The 21,577-nt window shown below is 49.3% G+C and overlaps 1 protein-coding gene across 1 annotated transcript; it reads left to right on the forward strand.

Moving 5' to 3' along the window:
- Positions 1-526: 526 nt before the first annotated feature.
- On the forward strand, positions 527-20,502 carry LOC139021429 (pancreatic lipase-related protein 2-like). Its single transcript, XM_070431810.1, has 12 exons — positions 527-590; positions 2,928-3,082; positions 4,766-4,891; positions 6,730-6,864; positions 7,567-7,678; positions 8,715-8,834; positions 10,398-10,517; positions 13,750-13,868; positions 14,321-14,450; positions 16,737-16,848; positions 17,949-18,116; positions 20,439-20,502. The coding sequence occupies exons 1-12, from the start codon at positions 542-544 to the stop codon at positions 20,500-20,502; spliced, it is 1,410 nt and encodes a 469-aa protein (XP_070287911.1). The 5' UTR covers positions 527-541.
- Positions 20,503-21,577: the final 1,075 nt, after the last annotated feature.

The raw sequence follows: 21,577 nt of genomic DNA on the forward strand, positions 1-21,577 counted from the left end.
CCAAATTTGGCTTACTGATTAAGGCGTCCTCTGTTTAGCTCACTGATTTCCAATGTAACACCTGTCCCCAAAGTCTGTTTTTCCCCTCTGATCTCACTTTAAATACCTCTGCTCCCCGCTCAGCTGACTGTATGTGTTTATGATGATCTCGGTGCAAAGCACACTTATCCATCTTCCTGTCCTTTCCTCTAAACAGTCCAATGGATACAGCCTGGTTATAAAAGGCCACAGCCACCCTGAGGCTGAGTGGAGCACAGGTGTCTCACAGTAAGTCATGGCTCTTCCCGGGCAGGGCGCTTGGCAGGGTTGGGCAGGCAGAGGGACATGGGCCAGAGGGAGTAGCCACTGTGCTGGGAGGATCCTGCATCCGGGTTCCACAGATGTTCTGCCCTCTCCTTGTGTGGGGATGCCTCAGCCTCAGGGTCCCCGCCTGGAGGCACAGCCTGATGGAACCCAGGCACCGGGTTTCCCTGGGCTGCAGGCCCCCTGCCCTGTCTGGGTTGGGCGATGGTTCCCACTGTCTGTGTTTTCATCCATGTAGATGCTGCCCTCCTGGATCGTCGGCCTCCTCCTGCTGGCCACCGTCAGAGGTGAGGGTGCTGTCCCATCCCCGTGGGGAGGAAGGGACCGTGCCTGGGCTCGCCTCTGGGTGGGGCAGCTAGAGGGCTCATCATCATTATCATCATAATGAACAGCATTATCATTATTTCAAGAAAAACAACAATTGCCACCATTTGGGGAGTGTTGGCGCTGTAGCAAACACAGGGCAACATCTTGGACACAGATGACCCTGGGGACCCATCTGCCCTTTTCCTCCAGCAACTGTCTGTGATGGGGTGACCCTAGTGGTAGGCTGTTGGGCAGCGGTGTTGGGAGAGGGTGCTCTCCACAGTCCTTTAAAACCCTCAGTCCCTTGCGTGGACAAGTGCGTGTCTGAAGCCTAAGCTACATGGATGTGTCCCGCGGAGAACTGTACCTCCATCCCCATCACTCCTCTCACTGTTGCCACCTCTGTCTCTCAGGCTCCAATCTGAGTCTTTCCTCTGGCCTCCCTTCTGCTGGGCTTCCTTCTGCACCAGGAGTCCTCCTTTCCTCCTCCCCTCGCCCAGCCCACTCTGGCCTCCCTTCCATCTTGGCCATGCAGTAGGACCTGACTCCAGAGAGCAGGGCCCACCCAGGTCTGGCTGCTCCTCGGGCCTTTCTGGCCCCTCTTGGTCTCCTTTGCTCCTCCTCTGCCTCCTCCTGCCCTAAATGTGGGCGTCCCACAGAGGTCACTCCCGGCCCTCTCCTTGCCCTTTTCCTGTGACTTCCCCTTTCCCCAGCCTCTGCTCCCCACAATCCCCTATGCCCACCCGCCCCCTCCAATTTCCAGGCAGATCCACCACGGCCTCCCACCACACCTCACACTCACTTGTCCAGGCTCAGATACCACTCCCTACCCCGTCTCTCCACCCTTCCCTTCATTTCCACTGTCACCCAAGACTAGAATGCCTGTTTCCTCTCAGACCCACCACCCCTGTACTGTCCCACTCCAACCCCCACCTCTCCCAGGCTCTCCTGCCTCTGAGCCACCCACACTGGGTTCCCAAAAACACCTTCATGGAGCACCAGCCCCACCACACTCACCAGCACCTCCACTCACTAGCCACCTAACAGCCCTGGTGCCTGACCCTGGCCTTCAAGCTCCTGCATTTACCACCTGAAGCAAGACTTGCTTTAGTCTCCACATCCCTTTGTCTGGGACTGGTCCCTCATCCTGGAAGGAAGTCAAGGTCATCATGATTCCTTTCCTGTTAGATTTCCTCTCGTTCAAGGCTGGGTTTGTACCTGATGTGTCTTTCCATCCCCTCAGTGCCTAGCTTTATTCCCAATTAAACTCCCCCAGTTCAAATCCTGGCCCCACCATTGGCTGTGACCTTGGGCAGCTTACTTTGTCTCTCTGTGCCTTGGTTTTCCCATCTGTAAAATGGAAGTAATTCCTTATCATGGGCTATTTTGAGGCTTAAAGGGAATAATGCTGGTGAAGCGCTGGTGTGGTACCTGGCACAGAGTAAACAGTCTACTCTTGCTTCAGGTGGTAAAAACTGATGACTATTGTCAGTGTTTGAGGGAATGGCCAACCTCTGGCACCATCCGTTTTGGAGCTGAGGAAGCCTAAGGGAGAAGAGCCATTGAAATCCTCTGGATTTGAGCATGCGCCCTCAGTGGGCACTCTCTGTGATAATGCTTGTGTGTACTCTTGAGGAATGAACCTCAGATGTGGACATGGTTATTTGGATGATTGGTTGCATGTATTGAGCCCCTACTGTATACAGAATGATGAAAAAATCCGTCATCCTTGGCCTTAAGAAATGTACCTTTTCTGAGAACAACAAGGAAAACCTGAAATGACAAAGAATAATTGGGGGACAATGTGCGTCAAGGGGTGACATGAAGACAAGGGGATTGGACCGCACCCAGGATCAGCTGCTGTGCTGGGTGTGGCGCCAGCATCAGGGTCCATCCAGTAGCATCTCTGAGCTACAGAATCGCAGGCACTATCATACCTGATGCCGGGTGATGGCATGTAAAGGGCCACCTGGGGCTCTCCCGGAAGAGGTAGTTTTAAGGCAGAAGGTTCCCAGGAAGCTCAGCCAATCCCCCTCTGGCCTGATGATCAGGTGAAAACAGTGTGAAACAAGCACTTCCCAGGGCCCCTCTGCCCTCCCTGCGAATCAGAATAACCCGGGGGTTGGGGGTGCGCTGGGCATGTGCACAGGCGATCCTTGTCTCCTTGGAATTTGGGGAGCGCTGAGCTGACAGCAGGTGGAGCCCAGCATTGGCCTGGCCAGCCCGGGCTGCATCCTGAAACGCCTCTTGTGTAGCTCAGGCGAGGTTGCTCCTTTTCTGAGCTCACAGTGTCCCGTGTGCTGCTCTTTCTGGCCCAGGAAAGCAGGTCTGCTATCAACCTTTCGGCTGCTTCCCTGATGACAAGCCATGGACAGGGATCTTACAGCGGCCCCTGAAGCTATTCCCCTGGTCCCCCAAGCTCATCAACACCCGGTTTCTTCTCTACACAAATGAGAATCCCAACAGCTTCCAAGTAAGAGCTGGCCTGACGGGACTGCAGGGCGGGTGGAGTGGGGCGCCCACAGTGGAGTCTGCACGCGGTTGTCTAAGGAAAAGGCAGGGCCGTGGGGTGGTCGGGGCGATGCTCCCTCTCCGATGGCAGCCACCTTAGCTCTCAGGATCGGGAACCCCTGATGAGGTCTATGGGTGCCGGGCCCAGAAACGCCCACATTCCACACACTGTGCACAGGCCTTCCTGGCACTGACCCCCGATCCTGGGAGGAAGCGGGTAGGAGCAGCATTTATGGGGAATCCAGGCCTGGTGTGTCCATCTTCTTCCTGCCCTGGGGGTGGGAGGAGAGAAGCCGCTCAGGGAATGAGGGTGGGGGTGTAAGTCCTTCCTGATGAGCCAGAAGACAGGTGTGGGAGAGGGACTTGTTGTTGTTAATCCTCATCAGAGGATATTTTTTCCATTGCTTTTTAGAGACGAGAAGGGAGGATGGAAGGGGAAAAAGAATAAGAGAGAGAGAAAGGGGGAGAGAAAGAGAGAGGGAGAAACATTGATACAATTATATGAGAGAGACACATTGAATGGTTGCCTCCCATATGAGCCCCAACTGGGGCTTGGGATCAAACCTGCCACCCAGGTGCAAGCCTTTGACCGGGAATCAAACCTGTGACCCTTCTGTGCATGGGCCAATTCTCTAACCACGAAGCCACTCCAGCCAGAGTGGGAGGGGCATCTAACCACAAAAGCAAAAAGGGCCCTGGGAGTGACCTCCAGTCCCCAAAAGGCCTGCAGGCTCTTCCAGGTGCTTAGAAGTGACCAGGAAGAAGGTGCTCAGAGCTCAGCTGCTCACAGCTCCACCCCTGACAGTTTGGAGAGCAGGTGACTGGCCATCCATCCCTGAGGCCAGCTGCCCTGGGATTCTAGGTGACAACCTCCCCATTAGAGCCCTCAGCTGGGAATCCCCTTGGACTGGTGGTTGGGCTGTTTTTATCTTCTGATCCTACTTCACGCGTGGTTTTCAGCAGGCTCGTGGGGGACCCCCTGGCATGTTGGCATCAGTCGTAAATGCTACAAGCTTGAGGTGCCCCCATGTCTGCACTGAGCCGCATCTCCCTTCTTTTTGGTGCTTCTGGCCTGTGGTCCTTCAATGTTTCTGTTTTAGGAACATCTTCCACCTTCTGGGGTAGCCGAGGGGTCCCTTCTCAGGATGATGTATTTAAATGCGAAATAAAACACATTGGATCGCAAAGGAAACCAATTATATTGAAAAACAGTTATCAGAACATTTGAAAAGCAAATATTTGTCCCAGTCATATATATGCTGCTGTATTATTATCTCACAAAATAACATGGTCCACGGGTTGGTCTAACTACGGCCACTACAAATAGTAATAAGAATAACTGATTTTTAAGACATCTCCGACCACTGTCTTTGACATGATAATACCTGTGACTCCGATTGGTGACAGAGTGTTGTTACAATGACCATGGCTTGTTGCCAATTTCATAATTAACAGAAATGCTAGGAAGTCCATGAATGTGGACCTTCTGAATCCTGTCCTCAAACCCCAGGGCAGGAACTCCTGTTCTACCCCGACCCAACTTCGTGGGAGCTGATCCCGTGACCCAGTCTCCCTGGAACTGGCTCTCACAGGCCATTGGCTTGGAAAGGCCAACGTCCCAATTCACCTTTTCCACTTTAACCAGCGGATCTCCTCCACGGACCTGGCTACTGTGAACATTTCAAACTTCCAACTGGACCGCAAGACGCGCTTCATCATCCACGGCTTCATAGACAAGGGGGAGGAGCGATGGCTGATGGACATGTGCCAGGTAGGGCCCTGCCCCCAGCCACACCCCGCTGAGACCAGCACCGGGCACCCAGCTTCAAACACTTTCCAGGTCACTGCCCTGAGACTGGGAACGCTGACCATCCAGGGACAGATGCTCCTTCCTCAAATCTCCAAGGAAACCCTAGGTCCTCCAGAGCGTCCACTGTCAAGTTCTCCCGACCCCCTGACCTCTAGCCCAGCCTCTCTTCTGGAGACCAAAGAGACCCAGAGCCCAATCAAAAAGCCCAGAAGCGGAGGCTTCAGCAAATTACCTAGCATTGGTCTCGGGTGGTTTATGTAAAGCCCACGTGTGACATTAGAAACCCACGTAAACGTGGCCCCTCACACACTGCTGTCCCACAGAGCTCCCTGTGAGGGCGGAAAGGCTCCATGGCGTCATGTCCCAACCAGGAGCCACTGCTCCCCTGCGCTCACCCAGCACCTGAAAGGCGGGGAGTTGACCAAAGACTTGATTTTAAATTCTATGGACTTTGATTCATTGTAAATAGGCACCTGGGGCCAGTGGCCACAGTATTGGATGGCACAGTTCTGAAGGAATCAGGAATGTTAGTGATGAATTATTATTCATAACATCCATTTTCTGAGCACTTCCTCTGAGCGTGACACTGTGATCATTATTTCACAGTCTTTTTCTCATTTGACCTTTCCCCTCCCCGCTCCTTTCCACCCCCCCGCACCCCCCCACCCCAGCAATGTTGTGAGAAAGGTAGAGTTATTGTTCCCTTTTTATAGATGAGGAAATCAAGACAGGCAAATTTCAACACTTGTCCAGAGTAGAATCCAGAGGTGTGAATGCAAAGCCAGGTCTCCTGTCTATAAAATACCACAACCTTGTGTCTACAGATTTAGTCTTTAGAAGTGCTCACAGGCATGGCTTTCAGCTTAGTCTGCACTGGGGAGACCTCGAGCAGCTTTTTCCAAAGGATGGGCTGCTCCTCTGGCGGTTTGGGTGTTCACACGGGACCCCAAGTCCCAGAAGGACGCCAAGTGAATGTGGAGCTGGGAGATTCAGGGGGACGTGTCCATCCCGATGCCCTGGCCTCCGGGCAACTCCTCCCTGCCTCACTCCCCGGGGTAGTCCAGGCCATCCTCCAATGAACACAGGCTCTGCAGTAGTTCTTTCTGACAGGTATTTGGTCCCATCACGGGACCAGTCTGAGCTTGGGCAGTACACGGCGGCCACACCACATAATGTAAAAGATGCACATGTGGGGAGAGTTGTAGCTGCCTCCATCTAAATGTCATCTTGTCGGTTAATACCTTCTAGCTACGCATTGTTGGGAACATAACAGCAGCCCTCCCGTGGCTTCAGCACCTAGTGCAGAGTCAGCAAACTTAGTACAAGTGGCAGCCAACTTCCTGTAAAGGACTGGGTAGTAAATAGTTCAGCATTTGCAGGACATGTGGTTTCCACTCAACCCTGTTGTCGCTCCAAAGCAGAGGGAGAGAGAATAAGTAAACAAAGGGGTGTGGCTGTTCCCAAAACAATTTGATTTATATGAGCTGGTGGATCTGTCCCTCCCATAACAGTTGGCTAAGCCCTGACGTAGTAAGGGATCCTTTTTCTGCCTGGCTGTGTCAATAACCATTTGGGAGACTTCGGCCAGTACTTACTCCATTCCATGCCTCAGTGTTCACATCTTTTAAGTGGGGATCAGGTGCCGGTTCCTGGTTGAGTGCTGAGGATTGGGACAAGTGGGAGGAATATGAAAACTCTGACACACATGAGATGCTTGGTGGCTGTGAATTCCTGTCTCTGGAGTGTGCGGCCTGTGCCTGTTAATACATTGGATTCTCCCTCTTATTTTTTCTCCCCAGAGAATGTTTAAGGTGGAGAAGGTGAACTGCATCTGTGTGGACTGGATGGGTGGGTCCAGGACAGGTTACAACCAAGCCGTCCACAACATTCGAGTCGTGGGAGCCGAGACAGCGTTCTTAATACAAGGGTTGTCGGTAAATCCTCCTGAGCCCCATCCTGTGGGGAGGGCTCCGAGGGGGCAGGCAGACCCCGTGCACCCAGAGGCAGCCTGGGGACTGGTGCCCAGGGGCTGGGCCTGGAAGCCTGGACACACAGAGGGGCTTTCCTAAGTTGAAACTGCAGCCTTCCCCTCCTGGAGTGTCCTGAAGATCCCTAGTGGCCTGGGGCAAAGGAACCACTTTGGGCCTCGGTTTCCCCTTTTGAAATAAGCTGTCCTTGGAGGCTGTTCTGGGAATTGTCAGCCCAGAAGATGGGTCTTCTTTCTCAGAAAGGGGAAAGCCCCTTACCGCCTTCTGGAAGGTCTATTCCCGAGCACCCAGAGCTGGGCCCGCTACCCAGGCTCTCCAGGCAGGCCCAGGCCCTGCGGGAGGGGAGGGAGGCCGCTGTGGGTGTGGATGGAGCAGGAAGTGCCCAGTCATGCTCCCCAGGCCGCCTGCAGTGGACACAGAGGCCCCTGTTCAGCACTGTCGCTACCGCCTTTTTCCTCCCTTTCCCCGATTTTCTCCCCCCAGCCTGTGCACGGGGACTCAGACACTGTGGTGGCCCAGGGTCCGGTCACGCTGTCCTAGGTGGTCCCGGAGCCAGGTCATTCCTGAAGAGACCTGTCCCTATCCCCTTCCCTGAGCCAGGGCATCCTCACCCGGCCTGGGGTCCCTGACTATGCCATCCTTCCACAGACCAAGATGGGATACAGCTTGGAGAACGTGCACATCATTGGCCACAGCCTGGGCGCGCACGCAGCTGGCGAGGCAGGCAGGAGGCTGGGGGGCTCTGTGGGCAGGATCACAGGTAAGAGGTGCGGGGGTGGGGTGGGGTGACAGGGGCGGGCCTGTAGGACAATGGAAGCCCAGACACAGCCACTTCTCATGGCCAAGGGCACCCCCACTGGTCCTCCAGGGACACTGATTTTAGGTGCTGCCATACATAGATTTAAATAATAATTGCCTATACATTTTCATGTAAATTACAAAAGATATAAGATTGTAAATGAAAACACGTTTATTAAAAAATAAAAAATGTAACTGGTCCTCCAGCTACACGGATTTTAGGTACTGACAGACTTAGATTTAAAAAATAATTGCCCATATATTGTCATGTGAATTACAAAAAATATAGGATTGTAAATAAAAACACGTTTATTAAAAAAGAAAAATATAACTAGCACATTAAACTCATGACTTCAGGATTATTATTGCTAGAGTATGGCAGATTTTTGAACAATGAAATGGTTTTTTAATACGAGTTCATCAGTTCCACAGATATTAATTGTCGTGGCTGTGCCTTCAGGCAGAAAATGAAAGTCGCTGAGACCTGTCACAGGAAGCACCTGGTAGATAATAGAATGAATGAATGAATCACTAGGCAAATGAAGGCACACAAGACATAGACACAGACACCGCTGAGTCCCGAGTGTATGTCACTGTGCCAACAGTGTGATGGCTGTCTCCTTTGCCCAGGGCTGTGTGCTAGGCATTGGGGGAAGGATGGGGGATTCATAGATTATGTTTACGGAGACTTTTTCAGATTGCAAAGTTCTTTCTCTTATACCTTTGCATGGGGCTTTCACAATAGCCCCATAAGGTAGGTTGCTGTTATTCCCACTTTCCAGATGAGGAAACTGAGGCTGAGGGAAGACATGCCTTTGACCTTGAGCAGAACCTGGGCTAGAATATAGGTCACTGAGTCTGTGGGCCATGCTCCTCCCACCCTCCGCTTCTCTTTGAAGATGAGCTGGGCACAGCCCTGCTTCAGGCAGAAAGCCGCATGGATTTTGTGGGTCCAGGGGATGGAACCTGGTTTGTCACTGTCCACCTCCCCCTTTCAGGACTGGATCCAGCAGAACCAGGCTTCCAGGGCACCCCTGAGGAGGTGAGGCTGGACCCATCGGACGCCATGTTTGTGGATGTGATTCACACAGACACCTCACCCACAGTCCCTTACCTAGGTGAGTTCCTCACTCCACTTCTTGGTGACAAGGACTGTAACTGGTAAGAGTAGGTTCAGGGATGGTATTCAACATGGTTAACTACTGTAATAGCTTGGGTGCCAACCAGTCAAAGTGGGTATCAACTACAAATAAGCAGCCAGCCCAGCACCAGTGGTATCAGCCTGTGGCCCCAGGCAGGTCAGACACACAGTGGTGTAGCCTATGGAAGGCTATTGGTCAGTCCTCAAACCCTGTGACCTTCCCTAGGCTCCACTATCCATTCCTGCACTGGTGGCGGGGGGGGGGGGGGGGGGGGGGGGGAGGGCGGGGGCGGGGGAGGTGGTTTGTAGGGGACGTTTTGAGGGTCCATATTGCTGCTGCAGAGGCAGGAGAGGCTTCTGCCAGCACTGCTGTGCTCACCAGCCAGAAGCCAGGCTCCCTGCTCCTTAGTGCTACCTCCCTTGGAGGCGGGAGAGGCTCTCTCAAGCTCTGCAGCTGTGAGCCTAGTTTCTGGCTGAGCAGTGCTCCCCCCATGGGAGTGCACGGACCACCAGGGGGCAGCTCCTACATTGAGCGTCTGCCCCCTGTGGTCAGTGTGCATTATATCAACAGATCGTTCTACTGTTCAGTCAAATTGCATGTCCGGGTTTTATTATATAGGATGCTTCACCTATACTTGCAAAATGCAAAGTTAATGTTTGAATATTTTGCTCACTTCTTCTGTGGAAACTTTGGTTATAGTATGTGCTGTTGGAAACAAATTATATTCCTTTATTTAATGCTTCTAAAATAAAATGGGTGAGTTGTAGTTAGTTAAAGGAAATGAAAATTTAAAATAAATAATATTATGTAAAAAGTTAATATTACATAAACTCAATGTTCTTTTTTCAATATTTTTTTATGTAACCGCTCATGAAACATGCCAACAAGAGTATGTTTTAAACAATAGTGATGGTTACCATGTGCTGCATTGGACATTTTGTACATACTCGCTCATTAATCATGGTAACAACCCTAGAAAGTGGGCATTATTATTAGTGTTTCATAGCTGAGGACACAGAGGCTTGAAAAACTTTAGTAAGTGCCTGAGATCACGGAGTGTGTAAATAGGACCAGGATGTGATCACGGGTCTGTGTGCATAAAAAGCCAAAGTGTCCAGCCATTATGCTGGGCTCTCAATACAACAATGAGATCTCAACATAACCTTCTAACATAGAAATCAAAATTTCCGAATGAGTAAAGGAATGGGAATTGCACCAGTCCTGATAGGTGTCTATGATGCATAATGGTATCAGGGGATATCGGTATTGTTCACAGCCTCCCAGGACAGACAGACAGACAGACACACATGGAAATGCACATGTAGGCATGCTCACTGCCTCTGCTCACTCCCCCTTCCTTTCTTGCTATGGGCTTATGTTGGAGAGGGATCTGCAAAGCCTGGTGTGGTGGCTGTGCTGAGGGGACAGTTCACCAACAAGACTCTCGCTCTGGCCGGAAGGAGTCGGACACTCTCTGGGGCCATGACCTGGCCTCGGGACCCCTTCCCTCCCTACTCACCGCCGCTTCCAATGTTTCAGGTTTTGGAATGAGCCAGAAGGTGGGCCATCTGGATTTCTATCCAAACGGAGGAAAGCAAATGCCAGGATGTCACAAAAATATCCTTTCACCCTTCTTTGATATAAATGGACTCTGGGAAGGTACGTGCATTAGCAAAGCAAGAGGGCAGTGTCCTCCCTGGGGAGAAGGCAGGATGCATGGCCGGGCCCTGGTAGCAGTGAATTTGCCTCCACGTACTGCGTGCTCATTCTGGCCCAGGCATTGTCACAGCGCCATGAGGGAATTACTTTGCTTATCCCCAGTTTACAGCTGAAGAAACTGGGTCTGAACAGTTATCAAACTTGCCAAAGGCCACCTTATATTAAAGTTCAATTTCTGGCTGCAAAGTCCCAACCTCATACCCAATAAAATCTGGACCCTTGAGTCCCCAGCCTGTGTCGTTCCCCCTCATGAGGATGCTGAGGCCTGAGCTGGACCGGCACGTTGGCAAATACCAGTTCTAGCTGTGACCCACCTCCACCCCAGCTGCTTGCACTGCTTGCTCCTAGAAGGGCAGGTACAAAGGCTTGGAGGGCTTTGACGTTCTTACCCTTTGCTGTGGGCAGGTGCTAGGATGGGAACGGGACTGAGCTGGTAGAAGGACCAAGTGGGGACATGTTCCGTGGGTTTGGGGAGCTCGTGCATGGAGCAGGTGGAGGCCTGGAGGTCTAGGGGGGATGAGGCTTGTGGGTGTCAGTGTCAGAAATGTCCAAACCTATAGAGAATTTTTATGAGTTTATTGGAGCCAAACTGACGACAATTTCTGGGCAGCAAAATCTTAACAGACTGAGAACATGCTCAGGAGATTGGCAGTTTTGCGGCTTATTTTATACATTAGAATAAAAAGAGGAGACATAGGGGTTCCATGAAATCCACGGGTGGTAGATTAGGGAGGGGAGGAAAGTAAAACTGGAAACCTCTGGAATTGGATAAAAAGTAAAATACGGGGGCACATTCTTTTACATTGGTGGGAACAGGATAGCTAATGATCAACACTGACAGCACATAGAGGTGGTATTTGGGGAACAAGGTCACAGTGAGGGGTTCTGGGGTCTGGTGCTCTTTTAAGGGGGTGCCCTGAGGGATCTGGAAAAGATGACTCTGATATGTAAAAGGTGTGTTTTCTTAGATGCAAAAAGAAAACAGTTTCACTTAAGGTAATGTTTCTTTGTCACCCTGGCTCAGTTGGTTGGAGCTTTGTCCTATATACCAAAACGGTTTTGGGTTTGATTTCTGATCAGGGCGCATATGGGAGGCAACTGATTGATATTTCTCTCTCACATCAATGTTTCTCTCTCTCCCTTCCTCGTTCTCTAAAATTAATAAACATATACTCAGGTAAGGATTAAAAAAAAAGATTGACCTTTGTCAAGGAAGCCACAGGCCTGGGACAGGGCTACCCTCCATAACCAGCTTCTAATTAGGAATTTTTATGTTCAGCTCACTCCACATGGTTACTTTCGGCCTTTGAGTTTGTAAGGCCACCATGCCGGCCTCCCCCGAGTTTCTCAGGTTTATATGTGGCCCCTTTTTCATCCACATGAGGTCTGCGTTTACAGGAGAGACAGGCTCAGTCCCATATGATTAGTTGACTTAAAGCACCACCACCTCCATCACCTGTCCTTGTCTGGCCTCTGCTCTTCTCCTGTTGCCTCTCCCTGGAGACCAGGCTTCATCTCCCCCTGCACATGGAGGTTTGAGTCGGCCATCATTTCATTTTAGTGTTTATTTGTCTCCGCTGGGAGTTGCCCGGGCATCCCAGACACCCCAGTACCCGGCTCAGGGCTGGCCCAGAGCAGGCGCTCAGTACAGCCCACTCCACTGAGCAGAGAGGCCTTCTGTGGCATTGAATATTCCATGTGCTTAATGTGAATGAATAGAGTGGATAAAGCAGTAGCCCACATCCACCGTCAGCCAATGGAGCCTTTGAGCATTCTGCCCAGAACCAGGTAACTCCAGGGAAGACCCAGCTGTAGGAGCACTGAGTCACAATGAGGTTGCCCCTTCCAGAAGCCACCAGCAGGGCCCACATAATAGCAAGGAGCCCAGCTTTAATTAAAGAGGCAATTCAGAGTGAAGAAGCCCACAAGATGTGAGCCTATTGTGTGGGCTCCCAGTCACCCAGGCTCTGGGCTGGAGGAACAATTAAATCCACTTGCCCCTCTATTATGGATCCCAGGGCAGCAATTCTGGATGAAAGAAACAATTAAGGTGGAAACAGGTTGTGTTGCCTGGTAATGAGTGTTGGTGCAGGAGTCCCTGGGCCCTGGGGCAGGCAGAGCTAATCCACCAGCACAAAGAGGACCCCAGACCTCCCAGAGGTGGTCCCCAGGTATGTCTGGGGTCACTGTGCATCACGTCATGGCAGGTTTTGTACCAAGGAGCTGGAGAAATAAAAAAAACAAAAACAAAAACAAACCCCAAATTTTTCAAATTATAGGACTTGAGTTTAAAGGAAAGGGTGGTAGATAAAATGCAGTGACACAGTGGCCTAGGGCCCAGGGGACCTTGGTCTCCATTGCTTTGATCTCAGGCTTTCCAAGGAGGAGGAATTTCTCAGCTTGGGGCCCTGGGCACAGAAAACTGCATTCCTGGGACAGGCCCTACAGGTATGGTTTCTGATTCTCAAACTGGGGCCCACTGGCCCAGCCCTGCCACAGCAGCCTGTGGTCAGCCTTCACAGGGACTGGTTTTAAAGAGAGAATGCACTGCTGTCATGTAAGCATGAAACATTGTCATGTCAAAGTCAAGATGCAGGTTTCTCATGAAAAATCAGAAGACCAAGCATCTGGGCTTTAACATTCAATAACTGGCTGACAGTGTAAGATTCCCTTGGAAAGCTATTGCCCCTCTCTCTCCCTCTCTCTCTTCCCCGAAACCTCTCTCTCTCTCTGTGTCTCTCCTTTCTGTATATATTTTTCTCACTATCTCCTAAGCCCCCAGCCCTCATCCTTCACTTCTGGCAGATGATTGGCCCCTGGAGGATAGAACACATGTCCTTGTTAGAACTCATCCCTCCCTAGCACATGCCAAGCCCCAAGTAGGCCCTGCTCAGCACATGGGCACTTGGTAGTCAGAGGAAAGCGACCAGAGCCAAACCCCATGACTGAAGAAGCCCCCAGATACCACCTCTATGTGCAGTAATGTTGATTATTAACTATTTGCCCCAAAGTATGTCAAAGTCAATGACAGGAACTTGGAATTGTGACCGAGGCATTCAGGAATGCGGACACCCCTCTATGAAATGAGGAGGTGACTCCTTATTCAGATCAGAACTTTCAAGCATCAAAAGTCAGAGTCTCCTGTGAGCTCCCGTGGCTTTTGCTTCCTCAGGAACCCGAGACTTTGCAGCCTGCAATCACCTGAGAAGCTACAAGTACTACTCCAGCAGCATCCTCAACCCCGACGGCTTCCTGGGCTACCCGTGTGCCTCCTACGAGGAGTTTCAGAAGGTGGGTCTCCCCAGGGGTCTGGGGAGGGTGGGGTGGCTCTGTGGTTGTTGGTTTTGTCCCTGTGGCTTGGAACAGAGCAGAGATGTAACTCCACGACTAGTAGAGGAGGTGCTGGTAATGCTGAGCCTCGCACAGCCTTCTTCCTCCGGGGAGCGTGGTGGGCAGGCGGCAGATGGCACAGACCTGACCCGGGGGGGCCTTCCCTCGATCCCCAACTTTTTATTCTGAAAAATTCTCAAAGGATGCCTACATGGCATGGGTGAGATGGATGCATTAATGAATGCATGGAGAGTAGATGGACAGATGAATAGAAAGATGATTAGATGGATGAGTTAATGGATGAGGGAGGGAGGGAGGGATGGATTCATGGATGGGAAGATGTGTTGATCAATTGAGTGAGTGAATGAGTGAAAGGTCTACCACTCACAGACAAATTCTTGTTTTTTCACCAGAATGGCTGTTTTCCTTGTCCAGTCACAGGATGCCCCAAAATGGGGCACTATGCTGACCAATTTCAGGGCAACACCAGCGCCGTGGGACAAACGTTTTTCCTGAACACAGGAGCGAGTGGTAACTTTGCTCGTAAGTTTCCATTGTACCCATTTAAAAGCTGCAAATGATTTTAGAAGTTGTGTCAACCTTGTTAGTTAGGACCCTTGGTAGCAATGGATAGAAACTCAACACCAGCCAGCTTCAATGATGATGGAAGGACGGTAGAATGGCATTTGTCTTGCCTCTCACGTTCACCCCTTTAACCAATAATCCTGACCAGTGGAGTAGGTCGACCGTGAATGGCCCAGGCTGGTCACATGTCCACCCAATCCTGTGGCAGGAAGGACGGATCCATTAACAGAAGAAGAAAAGATGGGGCAAAGGCACCCCGTGATTACCCACCAAGCTAGTCCCCCTGTTTACATACACGTGAGCATGCTGTGGTTTTTGGTGTTATTTTCCCCAGCTTCTCACTTATAAAAAGATAGTAAAAGCATCAAGATTTGTTTGTTATAATTAATATTACACGATGGCTAAACAGAAGAGCATGTATTTTCCAAGGGAGTTTTACATTGAAAAACATTTATGCAGCACTTCACAAAACACTGTTTACACACTGTATTTCATGTTACATTCGCGACACGTAGCATAAACGATAACAATTGGGAGTATCTATATAGTGTTACAAACATATTCCTTTAAGTCAGAACGCACCTTAGGAAAACACTTGCATGTGTGCGGGAGGGAGAAGGTATTCAAGGATGTTCACTGCAGCACTGACTTTAATACAAAAAAAACGCGGGAGAATGCTAGATATCCACCAATTGTTAAACAACCACATCCTGTATGTAATCATTCAAGGAAGGATCTAGAAAACCTCTAAGGCATATTATGTAAAAAAGGAAATAACAAAATATCACCGAATATATCCTGTTCCAGTAAGGGTGTCTGCAGAAGACAGAGCTCATTCAAGTGGTTCAACGAGGAGATCTCACTGGAGGGCCCGCTTTTGGAGGAGTGGACAGGGTTGAAAGATCAAAGGAGGGATGCTGAGGCGCCCAGAATCTAGTGGTTGCGGGGCTCCAGGAATGGAGTGAAGGCAGCTACTGCCAGAACCTGGTACTAGAGCAAGGAGGCTGCAGGGGAGCAAGCACCTCCATCTCCCTCCTCCTGCTGCTGGCCTCCCGTGCAAGCCTCTGATGGGCTGAACCCAAGGGAAAGCTAGTGGCAAGGACCCCTGGGGAGGCCGACCTTATGGAGCACAGGACAGGACAGGGAAGGGCGGTGAGTCAGTCTGGCGTTTGGATGGATGGAGAGAATAGAGAAGAACAGTGCATACTCTTTACTGAAGGGGAAAACGCCTATATATTTTTATTGATGTCAAAGAGGAAGGGAAAGGGAGGATAAAATAATAACATCAATGATGAGAGAGAATCATTGATCAGTACACCCCCTACTGGGGATCAAGCCTGAAACTCAGGCTTGTGCCAGGACCAGGAATCAAACCATGACTCCTCATTCATGGGTCAACACTGATCCATTGAGCCAAACCATACAGGCAAAAGCCTAACTTTTTATACAGTCATATATGTGTGTGTGTAAATGCTCATAGAAAGCTCTAGGTCATGGTATCCCAACCTCAGCTCTACTGGAATCCGGGACTGGATCACTTGTTCCTGGGGGGCTGTCCTGTGCATTGCACTATGTTTAGCAAATCCGTGGCCTCTACCAGCGAGATGCCAGGAGCCCTGCACCCTCCCACCCCATTCCCTGGGTGTGACAATCACGAACATCTCCAGACAATGCCAAGGGTCCCCGGGAAGCACATCATCCCTCGGGGCTAGGTTAAGTCTACAGACCAGAATGGGAAGACCCTGAGATGGAGGGCAGGTGGACAGAGCACTGAGAAAGGGTTTATTCATTTTTAAATAATTATTTGTGTTATTTTCCCACTGAGAATATGTGCATGGCATGGGAAAATAACAAAAATAAAAACAAAGAAGGCAACAGTAAGTGATTTATCCAAATGTTGGAGCCCAGATGTCTCCCTCTCCCAGTGGTCTTTCTGGTACAGTCCATGGTGGGCACCTGGGTACACGGGTATAGTAACCAGCCGCCCTCCATCCATCAGAACACACACCTTGCTGGGTTGGGAAGAGATTATGCTGAGCTACAATATTTACTTCCCCCTGAGTCCCTCACCCCACCGAGTTGAATTCCTGGGACCCCAACTGCATTGAAGGAAACCATTCGTTACACTCGCCCTTACCTCCCACTCATGGGGGATTCAGAGCTTGGAACAAGGATGCTCCCATGGGTCATTTTTTCCCCAACAAGATGAGTTCATTGAACTGATAGTATCTTTTCTTTGCACAGGTTGGAGATACAGGGTAGCAGTCACACTGGCTGGAAAAAAGACAAGGAGTGGGTCCATCGGGATTGCTTTATATGGAAGCAATAGAAACTCAGGGCAGTATGAAATTTTCAGGTAAGTTTGAGAGTAAAGCGAAATGACTTCACTTTTCCTAATAGATTGTTAATACAGGATTGGGTATAAACTTCTACATACATCTAGTCATAGAGAACCTTTGAATCCTAGAATGTCAGAGCCAGAAGCAAGTCTCTTACCATCTAATTCAATCACCCCATAGGAGAAGAGGGAGGCCCAGAGAGGAAGCATTAGCAATTTTAAAGGCTGACTCCTTCTGGATTACCCATCACTGCTTCCTTCCTGCTGAAGTTGTGGGGTTGTTTTTAAATTTTTTTTAAAATTTTATTTCAGAGAAAGGAAGGGAGAGAAACATCAATGATGAGAGAGAATCATTGATCAGCTGCCTCCTGCAGACCCCCTACTGGGGATCAAACCCACAACCTGGGCATGTGCCCTGACCAGGAATTGAACTGTGACCTTCTGGTTCATGAGTCCACACTCTACCACTGAGCCACACCATCCAGGCCTGGCTTAAGTTTTATGAATATCATGTTCTCCTTAGACAAAGCACAGTTATATGGCAACTCCTTCGCACCCCCCACACACACTCCTTCCCCCACTCCTGCTGTGTTCCACCTGAAGCCTGAAGGTAGTTTCCTGTTGCGATGATAGCCTCAGCTCATAGATCCTGTGGGTATATGAGGTGCTTGGTACAATGTATTGGATAACTGTGCTGTAAAATTAGATTCTGTTTTACACTAAGTTTGCAGAATAATTTTCGTGTTAAGTTAAAGTTCTTTGACTACTTGTTATGCTACATATGTGATGCCCACAGATGACCCCGGCTGAAGCACATGCATCTTTAAACAAGGATAAGGAGTCCTGCAGTGAAATTAAAGGGTCAATATGCTGCCCCAAGTAGTTGACTTCCCTCTAGGTACCAATCAAGACAGTGGGAATCTAGAGTCCAGTATTATTCTAAAGGTGTGTTCTTTTCAGACAAGTTTGTGTTTTAGCGGCCCTGGGTGTGTATGGAGGCAGTGAAGGGAATTGCAGAAAGCCAACAGCAGCAGCCATTGTTTGGAATAACAACAGGTTGCTATCACCCTGGTATTCATCTATCCAGCTGATAGAACACTTTATGTCTATGTTTGCAGAGGATCCCTCAAACCACGTACAAAATATGTGCGTGACATTGATGTGGACATCAACGTTGGAAAAATCCAGAAGGTTACATTCCTCTGGAGAAAACGTGGGATAAACCTGTTCTGGTACAAAATGGGGGCTTCTAAAATCACAGTGCAAACTGGAGAATATGGGACTGAGTGAGTATCATTCATTGCACCTAAGTCTTGTTTCTCTATTTCTTTATCAATCTGTCTCTGCAAACATACATGCATACATTCAATCACCCACCCATCCACCTACATATCCTTCTACCCACCCATTCCTTCATCCCTTTCTCTCCATCCACTTAACCACTGACCTATCCACTTATCCATGCAGCCATTCATCTACCCAACTATTCCTCTCAACTCTGCATCTTTCCATCTGTCCATCTGATTTACTTGGAAAAATCAATCATGATTTTCCTTAAGCCAAATTCAACTTGGCCGGAGCAAGACATCAATTGTAAGGCATAGGTTCAAGAAACAGGCCAATTGGAGACTCTGTTTTATCTCAAACAAGAAGGAATGCACCTGGGCAGTAGCTGTAGGAAATCTTGGGTTTATTTCCATTGGGTGCATTTATTCATACAAATTGTTTTGTTTGGACACTGTGGCCTGAGAGGAATACAGACTGTGTGAGGATTTAGCTCACAGTGGCAAGCTCTTCTCTTGTTGAGAGGATGAAATCTTACTTGGTGAGAGTAGGGAGAGAACATAACAGTGTTTACAATATGGCAAGAAGGCGACCTTAATAGAGGATGATACAAAACAACAGATGTCAGCGTCTGAAGGAAACTCGATCACCTCTCAACTGCTCTCATGTTAAGATGAGAAGAGTGGGGTTCGCAGAGTCACATAACGTGTCTAAGGCCACCCAGGAAACCCAGAGGGAAGAGTATTTAAACTATTTTTAAAAACACATACGAAGACCTTGCTCAGCTGCATGACTTAGCTCTGCTGACAGTAAATCGTCATAGGCCTGATTCCTGGGCATGGTGCTGGAAGGGTCAGAGGTCACTGGGGCTGTGCCAGTAATTTGTTTATTCAAGAGCAGAGCTTGAGCCTGAGGCACAACCAGGACTTGGACCCAGGTCCTCTGACCTCCAATCCAGCCCTTGTTCCACTGTGCCCGCCCAGCTCACACAGCAGGCCGTGGAGCTAAGGCTCTGTAAACCCTGGCTGGGGAATGCACTGTGGAACTGTCTGGGTTTCACAGCATTTAGGTGGAGGTGAGGGTAGATTTTGTTTCCAAGTATGGGACAGCTCACCCCTATATATTCCAAACACCTATACATCTCACCCCATATAAGGGCTTCCTCCCAAGGAGCCACATTCTGAAGCTGAATCCTGAGGGAGGCTCGCCTTTAGCCAAAGACGCCCACAGGAAAAGGAGGAGGCCAGGTGTCCTGCATCTCATGGTGGGTTGTTGCCCCAACTGGGTGGGCTTCACCCTCTTCAGGAGTGACATCCCTCCATGGTCTTTCCCCCCCAACATCTCTATGGAGATATAATTTTCATAGCCTGTGTTCACCCATTTAAAGTAGATACTTCAGTGATTTTCAGTATATGTGCAGAGTTGTGGATTCATTTCTAAAGTCAATTTTAGAACATTTCATCACCCTTCCCCAAATACCCACACCTATCAGCCATCATCCCATAACCTCCCACCCCTTTTCTCCAGCCCTGGGCAACCTGATTTCTATTTGGATAGATGTTTCTATTCTGGACATTTCATATAAATGGAGTCATACAATATATATAGTCCTTTGTGACTGGCTTTTTTCACAAAGCATAACATGTTCAAGGTTCATCCTTGTTGTAACATGGATCAGTACTTTATTCCTTTTTACTGCCAAATAATATTCTCTTATATGGATATACCACCTTTTATTTATCCATTCAGCTGTTGATGGACATCACGGATGTTACCACTTTGGGGCTATTATGAATAATGCTGCTGTGAACATTTATGTACAAGTTTTTGAGTGGAGATATGTTTTCATTTTTCTTGGGTACATACCTAGGAGCAGAATTGCTAGGTTATGTGGTAACTACTATGTTTAACCTTTAGAAGAACTGCCAGACTGTTTCCCAAAGTGGCTGCCACATTTTCCATTCCCAGAAGCAATGCATGAAGAACCCCCCAGGTTCTGAACCCTAGGGAAAGTCCCCTCTTGGCAGGTGGGGGCATCTCAGTCCCCAAATTCAATGCAAGTCCCACCCAAAGCCACAGGTTTTGAAAAACATGTGTGGTCTGACATAGCTGATTCACTTTTAGCTTGTTAAATGGCCATAGGAGGAGAGGGTTTTCTTTAAGTGATTTTGCTTAGTAAGAACCACCTGGACTCGGCATCGTGCAGATGAGCCTTTCAGGCAAAAAGGCCTGAATTCCAGAGTTTGGCTAAATGCTGTTTACTCAGCTGAGGTGACATTTCCACAAGCTGCCAGGCCTCACACTGAACATGTTCTCCTCCCCAGGTATCATTTTTGCAGTCGCAAGACTGTGAAACAAAAAAGGTTACAGACCCTTCACCCTTGTTAAAAATGTGGTGCTCTGGCCCTCACCGGTTTGGCTCAGTGGATAGAGTGTCGGCCTGCATCCTGAAGGGTCCCAGGTTCGATTCCGGTCAAGGGCATGTACCTTGGTTGTGGGCACATCCCCAATAGTTGGTTGTGGGCACATCCCCAGTAGCAGGAGGCAGCTGATCAATGTTTCTGACTCCCTATCCCTCTCCCTTCCATTCTGCAAAAAATCAATAAAGTATATTTTAAAAAATGTGGTGCTCTCTTGTATCTTTGTGGTAATAGATGTTTAATGCCCTCGGGTTGACATTGAGGTGTTAGTTTGCCATCCTCTGGGTTCTGGGGTCACGTTTTGGAAATGATTTTTCAGACTAGAGCCCAGGCCCCGGCAAGTGTTCTCAGTGGTTAGAGCACCAAAGGGTCTCAGATTTGATTCCTGGTCAAGGGCACACACAAGGGTAGCGGGTTCCATTCCTGGCCCCGGTTGGGGTGCTTACGTGAGGCAACCATCAATGCGTCTCTCTCATATGGATGTTTTTCTCTCTCTCTCTCCTTCCCTCTCCCTACCACTCTCTCTAAAAATCACAGGAAAAAATTTCCTCAGATGAGGATTAATAACAACAGCAAAATGGTGGAGCCAAGTTGGCTGCAGGTCATGTCTGAAACCTCCCACCCCTGGTCCTTTGCCACCATCTTTCTCAGGGCACCTGTGTAGCCACTTATAATGTAGACCATGCAGTTCTGTCCTATTTGAAAAGCTCATCATTACTTCCATGTGCTGCCTGCCCAGATTTTAACATCCTAGGGCAGTGATGGCGAACCTTTTGAGCTCGGCGTGCAGCATTTTGAAAAACCCTAACTTAACTCTGGTGCCGTGTCACATATAGAAATTGTTTGATATTTGCAACCATAGTAAAACAAACACTTATATTTTTATATTTATTTTATATTTTAAATGCCATTTAACAAAGAAAAATCAACCAAAAAATGAGTTCACGTGTCACCTCTGACACGCATGTCATAGGTTTGCCATCACTGTCCTAGGGGGAGGGATCTGACCACATAGAAGAGCAGCCTGGGTGGCATGCATACCT

Source organism: Myotis yumanensis, unplaced genomic scaffold (genome assembly GCF_028538775.1).
Source record: "Myotis yumanensis isolate MYYU_CA2020_CCGP unplaced genomic scaffold, mMyoYum1.0.hap1 SCAF_13, whole genome shotgun sequence".
Taxonomy (NCBI): domain Eukaryota; kingdom Metazoa; phylum Chordata; class Mammalia; order Chiroptera; family Vespertilionidae; genus Myotis; species Myotis yumanensis.

What these genes read in the sequence shown, in the direction of transcription:
- LOC139021429 (XM_070431810.1), top strand. Translation starts at nt 542, where the DNA reads ATGCTGCCCTCCTGGATCGTCGGCCTCCTCCTGCTGGCCACCGTCAGA. An exon ending in AGAATCCCAACAGCTTCCAA is followed by an intron (nt 3,083 to 4,765) that starts GTAAGAGCTGGC and finishes CACTTTAACCAG; the next exon opens with CGGATCTCCTCCACGGACCT. An exon ending in ACTGGAGAATATGGGACTGA is followed by an intron (nt 18,117 to 20,438) that starts GTGAGTATCATT and finishes TCTCCTCCCCAG; the next exon opens with GTATCATTTTTGCAGTCGCA.